The 10,532-nt window shown below is 56.2% G+C and overlaps 3 protein-coding genes across 3 annotated transcripts; all 3 read left to right on the forward strand.

Moving 5' to 3' along the window:
* Positions 1-1,784: 1,784 nt before the first annotated feature.
* Positions 1,785-5,027, forward strand: N7482_010263 (tyrosine protein kinase SWE1; the record flags this gene model as incomplete). The annotated part of the gene is made up of 1 exon (XM_056692387.1): positions 1,785-5,027. The coding sequence occupies one exon, from the start codon at positions 1,785-1,787 to the stop codon at positions 5,025-5,027; it is 3,243 nt and encodes a 1,080-aa protein (XP_056538344.1).
* Positions 5,028-6,158: 1,131 nt separating this feature from the next.
* On the forward strand, positions 6,159-9,536 carry N7482_010264 (putative mRNA splicing factor RNA helicase (Cdc28); the record flags this gene model as incomplete). The annotated part of the gene is made up of 1 exon (XM_056692388.1): positions 6,159-9,536. One exon carries the CDS (start codon positions 6,159-6,161, stop codon positions 9,534-9,536), a length of 3,378 nt encoding a protein of 1,125 aa, XP_056538345.1.
* Positions 9,537-10,066: 530 nt separating this feature from the next.
* Positions 10,067-10,438, forward strand: N7482_010265 (cytochrome b5-like heme/steroid binding domain-containing protein; the record flags this gene model as incomplete). The annotated part of the gene is made up of 2 exons (XM_056692389.1): positions 10,067-10,243; positions 10,361-10,438. The coding sequence occupies 2 exons, from the start codon at positions 10,067-10,069 to the stop codon at positions 10,436-10,438; spliced, it is 255 nt and encodes an 84-aa protein (XP_056538346.1).
* Between the last annotated feature and the right edge of the window lie 94 nt (positions 10,439-10,532).

Raw genomic sequence — 10,532 nt, forward strand, 5'->3', positions numbered from 1 at the left:
TAAATAAACAGGATCGCCTAGGGATTGTTCAAGGGCTCCTTCAGATACCGGATATTCTGAGCTCGAACCACAGATAGGACTGTGGGCAGTCCACACAAACTTTAAAGAGTCTGCCTGTTGCTTCGGAATGACATAGTGGAGAGTCAACGGCTCCCGGAAGCGCTGAGCCGCGAGCGCTCGGGCTGGAGCCGGAATGGAAGGGTTGGCGCTCATTCCTGGGCCGTCCTGGACGGAAGATAGTACACAAACAGGCTTGATGGATCAGATGAGAGATCCATTGACCATGGGGAGTGGGCTCATGGGTGGCAGCCCGAGGCAAGGGGAATTCGCGTGGCGGGCCTATGGAAAGCCCAACAATGGGCGGGGCGCGTTGTGTGTGGGGCGCAGTGGCACTGGCTGGCCCCGGCCGTCCGAGCCGTGCAACATTGGCTTTTTCGTTCACCAAGCTGCACGGCGTTTGTGGTTCCCACCCTATAGTGGTAGTCACGGTCATGGAGCAGGCCACGTAGTGGACAAAGTTTTGGTTACCACACATCCTACATCCTGAGTGGCGTTCTTTTGGGCGCAGGGGCGAACCCGGAATCGTCTCCCCAAAAAGCAAGCGCGTCGGGCCTCACAGACCAAGTAGCGCAGGAGCCACTCTGCATCACGTCTGCGGGTAACAGTCAGGATCCGGATGAGAGCTGGACTGGTAGAGGGGTAGTGTCCCGTCCATTGGCTCTGTACGCTGTGTGTCGGTCAGTCTCCCTGGCGGTATAGATCAGATGCGGGTTACATAAGCGCTATTTGTTTATGTCACGACGCGTCCCCGCCACTAATCCCAAAAGGGCATCGAGGATCAACAACGCGACGTGCGCGTTGATCCGTTGGCTGCCAGTCGGGCCTACAGTCATTTATTCTCTTGCATCTTCGTGCCTTTGCCTCCCACATTCCTGCTATCCGCCATCTTCCTCTTCCACTCCATCGGTCGCTCCGTCAACTGCGCTCTGGATCGTCCGGAACCCTACTCTCCTCTCGATCACAAACTCGACCTGTGCCCAACTCGCGTGGGCTGATCTCGCTCGCGGCCGCCTTGGAGGGGGATCTACCCCTTGCACGTCTGGTCTTCCTTGAAACACTGGAAGTACCCACGCCCAGGCATCGGCCCTGCCTCGTTCAGATCCCTCGAGAAGGGCATCGACATCATCATCCCATCATCCGGTGCCTGCGACTCCGAATGTCTGTGTGCCAAGCCTGAAACATTCCGGCGCGACCCCTCGAAACAATCGGCAGAGACACAGCACGCCTTATCTTGTCTGTCCTGCCCCAGGAGCACGCGCCTTGTTTTGGGACCCCCCGCGCGTGATCGGAGGACCATCACTGAATTCCTGTCGCCTCGCCATGAGTGGATGAATCGCGACTGCCCTTCGCTCCTTCCCTTGTCACTTTGCGGCTGCGCCTTCCCAGCATTCCAGTGTGCCTATTTTGCGTGCCTGCACCGACAGGGTCACCAGCAGCATCCTTTTGACTCTCTCGGGTTGACTGCCTGCCCACTTATTCTCTCTTTGAAGACCGCATTTGGTGTCGCCTCAAGTCGCGTCACAGGCGCTCTTTGTGGAGGATTAGGCCACACCCTCCTTTCTGTCGACCTCTTGTTAAAACTATCCTATATCACAATCCTTGACTTACTGAAAGCTTGGGCGACCCTTTCCACTGAAATAGCGTGGGAGATCAACTCGGTGTGATTGGATCGACGTCTCATTCTGGGCTTGTTGCGCGGCACGTCAAGCAACACATTCCCCATCATGGTTGCGACCTTTTCACCACACCGGGACTCTGGGGGCACCCTCCACCTGCCATCCCACTCGCCGCTCCATCACGTCGATGCCACTTCCGCCATCCGCCAGCTTCGGCGCTCGTTGTCGCGCTCGCCTTCCAAAAGCTCCAACTTCTTCCTCAATTCACGGAACCACTCCCCCTCCAAGTCCGCCCCATACGTCTCCTCACCTCTGTCGCCCTCGCGGCGATCCGCTCACAACAACTTTGTTCTCTTCCCATCTAGCAGCCAGCAATCACCTCTTGCAGTCCCATACCCACCTAGCGCAAAGATTACACGACCGGCCATGCGTCGGCGAACCTCCCCGCGCAGCCCGGCCAAGCGCGCTCTCACCGTGTCCGCCGACGGCGGCAACGCGATTTCAACTCAACCCATTTCCATTGCGCCAGGTGAAGAAAATGCCTTGACACTGGACGACTTGGCCGATCCAAGTGAGAGTAATACCTGCGGCAGTCCGCGTTTGGGCGCCACTCCAGCTGCCTCTCTGACCGAATCTACTCTTGCGCCACGACCCACTTTGTCGCGCATTGAAAAGCGACGGAGTGGCACCTTTGGAACCTTTGCGACAGTCAGTCCTTTGAAGCGCAGCGACGGGATCATGAATCTGGACCAAGCCTCTCGCGGCAGTCCCTCGGCAAAAAGACGCAGTGTTCATGCGTCCAACTTTGCGACTGACTTTAGCATCTTTGACCACGATAGTGAGACTGCGCCGGCGAGTCCTGCTGGGAATAACAATGAATTGCCATCCTTCCCGACTCCTATCCAACCTTTCAGCCCGTTCGCGACTATTCCCAAGCGATCTTCCTCACTGCGGCGATCAACTTTGCAGCAGCGACAGGGGGAGCGCTCTCTCTTTGGTCGGCCCAGGGCCATGGGTGATGCCGAGGGATCGCCTGGCACTCCGTTGGTAGTGCGGCCGCGCATGTCGTTTGATAGCGGCCTTTTCCAATCTGGTCAAGAAACCAGCAACCTCTTTTCTCCTCGTCCACCTCCCGCCAATCCTCTCTTTTCGCCAAACCCACCCGCCATGAACACAAACACCAATGTTGGAACCACTCAGCCTCCTCGCCCTGCTGCTCACCCTCTCTCCCGTACGATCACTCAATCCTCCTCTGGATCGAGTCTCGAAGACTCTCCTACCCATGAACCCGTCCACAAGCCTGAGCGCGCCCCACGACCACTTTTCAACTTCTCCAAATCGCTTCCAGCTGGCGCCACACGGCCTGCGCCGGTGCGCCGGGTGACTCGTGAAGACTCAGGCGAGTCGTTCGCGACACCGGAGAATTACAAGCTCGTCAAGCCTTTGCCAGCTGCTTTCATGTCCACCGGATTGATCTCGAAGAAGAATCGCAATGCAGAGGAGCCACATGCTGGGGGGTTCAACAAGAACATGCCGGATACCCCATGCAAGCGGCCCGTCAACCTCTTCACGGCTGGAGCAAACCCTCCACCAGACAGTCTTTTCAACAAGTCTCAATTCGGTCGACCGTCTGAGGCGGCGCCTGCATCCCCATTCAACCCACCTGACTCGTCTGCTCGCCCGACGGCCGGTCCCTTTGCCCGCGGCATGGGCATCTTCGGCAGCAACTTCAGCCGTCCTGAAGCATCGCGCCGTGGGAGCGTCGTGAGCGTCGATGGTGACGACATGCTGCAAGCCCAGTCCCCATCTTCGCGCCATGACAGCCAACCCCTGACTGATTCCGACTTCCCTCCTACTCCTACTAAACAGACTTTCCTCCCATCTCGCACCTATCCTCCAACCACCTCTCAGATCGCCTCGCTGGAGCGCCTCTCGGAATCGAGGGGCAGCGCCAATTCGACTCCTCTACGTGATCGGTTCCTGCAGGCTTCCACTTCCCCTCGTACCCCTCGCGATCAGTTCTTCCCTCCCGACCCCAGCGGCTTGTCCATCTCCGCGCCGAACGAGCAGCAGTGTCTCCAACCCGATTTCGGCAGCAGCACCAATCTTCCTGCGACCCCGACTGGTCCTCGCGAATCTTTACTCTCGAGCAAGCGCCCTAGTCTCCAGCTGAGTGGGTATCATGCTCCTGATGTCGACTCCAGCTTGACCTCCCGCTTTGAGAAGGTTGAGCTCATTGGTACCGGGGAGTTCTCTCAGGTCTATCGGGTTGCTCAGCCTCATGATGCCGCCTTTCCTTCTATGTTCTCCCTTCCCTCCAGTGGCCCCAAGTCGCCCACTCTCTTAGCTCAACAGGTATGGGCTGTGAAGAAGAGCAAGCAACCGTACACGGGTTTGAAGGATCGCGAGCGCCGCATTCGCGAGGTGGATATCTTGAAGACACTAGTCAACGCAGATCACGTTGTCTCCTTCATGGACAGCTGGGAGGACAATTGCCACCTCTACATCCAAACTGAGTTTTGCGAGGAGGGAAGCTTGGATGTTTTCCTGGCTCAGGCTGGCCTCAAGGCCCGACTTGATGACTTCCGCATCTGGAAAATCCTGCTTGAGCTCTCTTTGGGACTGAAGCATGTTCATGACCAGGGTTTCATTCATCTTGACCTGAAGCCAGCCAACATTCTGGTCACCTTTGAAGGTGTGCTGAAGATTGGAGACTTTGGTATGGCTACCCGCTGGCCTGCTGAGGATGGTATTGAGGGCGAAGGGGATCGCGAGTATATTGGCCCGGAGATTCTGATGGGCCGCTTTGACAAGCCCGCCGATATCTTCTCCCTTGGTCTAATCATGTTTGAGATCGCCGGTAACGTGGAGCTGCCTGACAATGGAGTGTCATGGCAGAAGCTTCGCAACGGTGATATGAGCGACGTGCCCAGTTTGACCTGGAGCTCGGAGACTAGCATCTTCCGTGACGCCTCTGGCAACCCCGTCTCTAATGAGTCGTCCTTTGAAGCGCTCTGTGCATCTGACCTGGTTGATGACGACTTTGGTGATGAATTCCTGACTAGCCGCAAAATTAGTGGCCACAAGCCGTCCCGACTCGCCCGCAGCGGCGAGCTTGTCGACCCTCCCATCTTCATGATTGACGCTCACCATAATCAAGCTCTGGACAAGATCGTCCGCTGGATGATCTCTCCTGAGCCCCATGATCGACCTACTGCCGATCAGATTCTGGAAACCTACGGCGTACAATTTGTGAACCAGCGCCGCCGTGCTGGTGCTACCGTCTTCGAGGGCAACTGGGGTCCTGCGGACGAGATCTTGGCTGAAGATGCCGAAATGATCGATGTGTAATCTATCTCCCCTTTTCAACTAGTTGTGCATATGGAGGGTGTTCCGTGCTTGATGTCCATTTCCTTTGTCATCTGTCGTTTCTGGTGTTGACACGACTGGGCGCTTTGATGTTTCCTTCTGATTCTTGCCTGTCTTTCATGTCACGTTAACTGATCACGATCATCCTCTTTTCTTTTTTGCCTTCGGCTTCTCGGGTCGAGGCCATCCTCTTTTGTTTTCAATTGGTCTCCCATTTGTGGTGCCATCCTGATCCTTATCGCTTGGATCCTGCTTCGCCATCTTATCCCAGTTGTCTGGACGTTTGTTTCACTTGTCATGACCCGGAGGAGTTTGCAGAGGGTGCAATACCCAGAGCTCAGCGCGGCGTTTCTCCATTCGTTTTGTGGCGTCTTGTTTATTTAACCTATTCATTTCCTTTGTACTTGCCTAGCATTACCAGGTGTGACGAATGTACGAACATCCCTCAATGCAACAGGTTGCTCATTCATACGGGCTACTAGGGCTGCTGTCGTGAGTGTTTTCATCATATTCTTACGCGCTGGTGTCCTTGTCCTCTTTTGCTCTCAAAGGCCATCTTGTTTAAAAGACTATGAATGATTCCCGCCATGCTTTGTTGGATTAGCGAGATCTGTCTGTGTTGTGGCTTTTTTGTGTGACCAGCTTGATTCCATGTTCGTGTATAGATGGAATCCGAATGATATCCCAAGTGTTTGATAAATCACCAATCAGTTCGCTCCACGTAGCCAAATGTAGAATTCCAAAGTTAGTCGTTAGGCTCTAGTAGACAGATGTACTGTGTGGTTGCAGCATATGTACCTACCGATATGTATCTGTGCAGAGCGGCAAGCGGAAAGCTATACTTCGGAAGACGAGATGTTCCCGCCGTCGCGTTTCCGGGATCGCCACTCAGATGGTCTTGGCGCAACCTCCGAGCTCTGCTCTTCACGTACGTTGCATCCTAAATTTTATCTTCCAGCCCACATCTCCATTACTGGTCCCCGGCTGGCCACTACACGCATTCCTTACCTTTGCGCACTATGTGCCCTGCCATCTAACACGCATCAACGACCTTCGCAGTCCCCGGAGCAGCCCAGGAGACCACCCTGATCCTCCGCAGACTCCGCACCCATCATGGACAACAAGACTTTCGTGTCCGACTCCCTCATCCGCCTCACCGGCGCATCAGACCCAATCGCCATTGACTTCATTCTTGCGGAAGCGTCATCTGCCAAGTCCGCCTCCTCCCTCCAAGACAAACTCGTTTCTTTCCTCGATGGCAGCCCCGACGAGATTGGCGCATTCTGTGGGCAGCTCTTCTCCAGGGTGGGGAAGAGCAGCAGCCGGCCTGGCGCATCTTCACAGCCTGCTGTGAGCAAAGAGTCCACGAAGAAGAAATACCGTCTCGTGGATATGGGCGAGGATCTCCCTGATCCCGCCTCATCACTAGAACCCGTCAATGTCGAAGCGGAGCGCGATAGACGGCGGCGCCGGGATACGGAGCGGGACAGCGACCGCGACCGAGAGCGGAGCCACCGGGACTCTGAGCGCAGTCGCCGGGAGAAGGACGATAGCCGGAAACGAGACCGCAGCCGGGACCCTGAGAGCCGAGACCGACCACGAACGAAGAAGTTGCGGCAGAGAGACACACATGACTTCGATGGCCGCTGGGGCGACGAAGAGATTCCCGAGAATGATCTAGGCATCGGCGAGGACGAGGACGAGTTTGCCGAATCACCCTCGAAGCGAACACGACTCGAGGATGGATCAGCCTCTCCGCGTGCCGCCTCGCCAGCCGAGGACATTGACCCCCAGACCAAGCAGGAAATGGAGCGGCAAAAGGATCTACGTGAGCGAGATGAGTTTGCGAAGCGATTGGCCAACAAGGAGAACTCCAAGTCTAAGAAGATCGTGGAGGACCGGACAAGGGATGGTGAAGCAGCGCGACGCCGTGCACTGGCTGACGATGCCTCTGCGCGAGCAGCTGTGATGCCTGACCTGCGCGAGCGCTCCCGACAAGAATATTTGAAGAAGCGCGAGGCCGAGCGACTGGCCCTGCTGCGGCGCCAGGTTGCAGAGGAGGCCGCGGAGCTGCGCGACAACCCGAATCTCACGCGCCGGGAGAAGGAGGAATTTGCGCGAAACCGGCAAGTTCTTCAGATTGCGGAGGAGCGACTACGCATCGACGACCATCGCGATGGTTATATGATGCCGGAGGATTACATCACGGAGAAGGGCAAGATTGACCGTAAGAAGAAAGAAGATGCGCTGTACAAGCGGTACGTCGATCGCGACGAGGCGGGCCAGGAGCGGTTCGTTACCGAGCATGAGGAATGGGAGCTGGAGCAGGCTGCCAAAGCCAAGGCGCAGATCAAGAAGGCCGACTTTGTTGACGAGGGGGACTACGAGTATGTCTTCGATGACTCGCAGCAGATCAACTTCGTGCTGGAGTCCAAGCTGGAGGGCACGCAGAAACCGATGACACAAGAGCAAATGCGGTTCAAGGAGCAGGTAGATGCCGCAGAAAAGAAGGCTGCTACGATAGAGGAGACACGGAAGAGTCTGCCTATCTATCAATTCCGTGATCAGATCATCCAGGCTGTGCATGACCACCAAGTTCTGATTATTGTGGGTGAGACAGGCTCTGGTAAGACAACCCAGATCCCACAGTATCTCCACGAGGCTGGCTTTACCAAGGACGGCTTGAAGATTGGTTGTACTCAGCCGCGTCGCGTGGCTGCCATGAGTGTCGCAGCCCGTGTGGCTGAGGAAATGGGTACCAAGCTTGGCAACGAAGTCGGCTACGCGATCCGTTTTGAGGATAACACGAGCGACAAGACGATCCTGAAGTATATGACTGACGGCATGCTTCTGCGAGAGTTGCTCACGGAGCCGGACCTGGGCCAGTACTCGGCACTGATGATCGATGAGGCCCACGAGCGGACCGTGCCGACGGATATTGCTTGCGGTCTTCTGAAAGATATTGCCAAGGCGCGGCCCGATCTGAAGCTACTCATCTCATCCGCGACCATGGATGCACAGAAGTTCCAAAAGTACTTTGACGATGCGCCCATTTTCAACATCCCTGGTCGCCGGTACCCCGTTGACGTGCATTACACCTCGCAACCCGAAGCCAACTATCTCGCAGCCGCCATCACCACCGTCTTTCAGATCCATGTCACCCAGGGAACTGGTGATATCCTTGTTTTCCTGACAGGCCAAGAAGAAATCGAAGCTGCGGAGCAAAGTCTACAAGAAACAGCACGGAAACTCGGCAGTAAGATACCGGAGATGATAATCTGTCCCATCTACGCCAATCTGCCGTCCGAATTGCAGACCAAGATTTTCGAGCCCACGCCACCCAAGGCGCGCAAGGTCGTGCTGGCGACTAATATTGCCGAGACCAGTCTGACCATCGACGGCATTGTCTACGTGATTGACCCTGGGTTCGTGAAGGAGAATGTGTTCAACCCCCGCACGGGCATGGAGAGTTTGGTCGTGACCCCTTGCTCGCGGGCCTCGGCCAACCAGCGAGCCGGTCGTGCTGGACGTGTTGGCCCTGGTAAATGCTTCCGGTTGTATACTAAGTGGGCGTACTACAACGAATTGGAAGAGAACACTACGCCCGAGATCCAACGCACTAATCTCAACGGAGTGATTCTGATGCTGAAGTCGCTGGGCATTGACCAGCTGCTTGACTTCGACTTCATGGACCCGCCACCGGCGGAGACCATTATCCGCGCCTTGGAGCAATTGTATGCACTGGGTGCATTGAACGATCGAGGCGAACTCACCAAAGTGGGCCGGCAGATGGCCGAGTTCCCCACCGATCCGATGCTGGCCAAGGCCATTCTCGCCGCAGGCCAGTACGGCTGCGTGGAGGAGGTGCTGTCGATCGTATCGATGCTCGGTGAAGCTAGCGCGCTATTCTTCCGGCCGAAGGACAAGAAGATCCATGCCGACAGCGCGCGCAATCGATTCACGATCAAAGAGGGCGGCGACCACCTCACGCTGCTCAACATCTGGAACCAGTGGGTTGACTCAGACTTCAGCTTTGTGTGGGCGAAGGAGAACTTCCTCCAGCAGCGCAGTCTGACGCGTGCGCGCGACGTGCGCGACCAGCTCGCCAAGCTGTGCGACCGCGTCGAAGTGTCTGTTAGCACGTGCGGCTCGACCAACCTGGTGCCTATCCAGAAAGCAATTACAGCCGGCTTCTTCCCGAACGCGGCGCGGCTGCAGCGCGGCGGCGACAGCTACCGCACGATCAAGAACGGGCAGAGCGTGTATCTACACCCATCCAGCACGCTGTTCGAGGTCAACCCGCGCTGGGTGATCTACTTCGAGCTGGTGCTGACTAGCAAGGAGTATATGCGCAGCAATATGCCGTTGCAGGCGGAGTGGCTGGTGGAGGTTGCGCCGCACTATTATAAGAAGAAGGATCTGGAGTCGCTGGGGCTGGATCGCAAGGTTCCGAAGGCTACTGGGGCGGCTGGGGAGAAGAGTCGAGGGTAAATCAGGTAAATCAGGTAAATCAGGAGAGTACATACACCTAAATTAGAAGAACTGTTTCTGCAACCCCAGTCACCCACCGTACCTGACACTGTTCGAGAACCAACCATGTGCGTGTTAATTGAGTATGCCATACTGCCCATTCCATAAGACGCGGAATAATCATCAAACCTAGCCGATGCTGGATGGTTCAATAGGCGACACTCCGGCAGACCAGATTAGCCCCTGGCCACCTAGACATCTTTTCCACAAAAGTCACTGGATAGTTTTATATCGACTAGACCGTCCCACCCTCACAACTGCCCTTCAACTGACGAATATTCGGAAGAAACGAACGATATTCCGGCCCATAGTCCACACTGCCGCCAATCAGCAGCATGCCATTCGCAATGGCCCCGACCGCGGTAACACAACTGGACCTCGGCCCCGCCCTCACCCCGGACTCCACCCTGCGCAGCCTTTAAACGTCACACTCACCCCGTCGGATCCCTTCTCGTTTCCCGCAACACTCTGCATCCCCGCACATATCCACCATGTCGCAGTCCTTCACCCCCGCCGACGTCGCCGCACACAACAGCCCGGACAAGGGCATGTACATCATCGTCGACACGGCCGTCTACGACGTCACCAAGTTCGTCGACGAGCACCCCGGCGGCGCGAAGATCCTGAAGCGCGTAGCCGGCAAGGATGCGTCCAAGCAGTTCTGGAAGGTGAGTGCTAAAGAAGACTGGGCCTGAACCCGCTATCTATCCTCTTTCCCCCCTCATCCCCCTATATGGTCATGATAATCATATGCCTGGCGTGGGCTAACTCCGGATCCACGACAGTACCACAACGAGTCCGTGCTGAAGAAGTACGCGCCGAAGCTGAAGATCGGCGATGTCAAGGAAGCTGCAAAGCTGTGAGATTCTGACTATAGAAATGGAAAGGGAAGAGCGATAAACGGCCGACTCCTCATCCCGTGCTGTCGAGCGTGATTGAGCCTCGGAACATACAAAG

This window comes from Penicillium canariense (genome assembly GCF_028826845.1).
Source record: "Penicillium canariense strain IBT 26290 chromosome Unknown utg000008l_segment0_segment0, whole genome shotgun sequence".
Taxonomy (NCBI): Eukaryota; Fungi; Ascomycota; class Eurotiomycetes; order Eurotiales; family Aspergillaceae; genus Penicillium; species Penicillium canariense.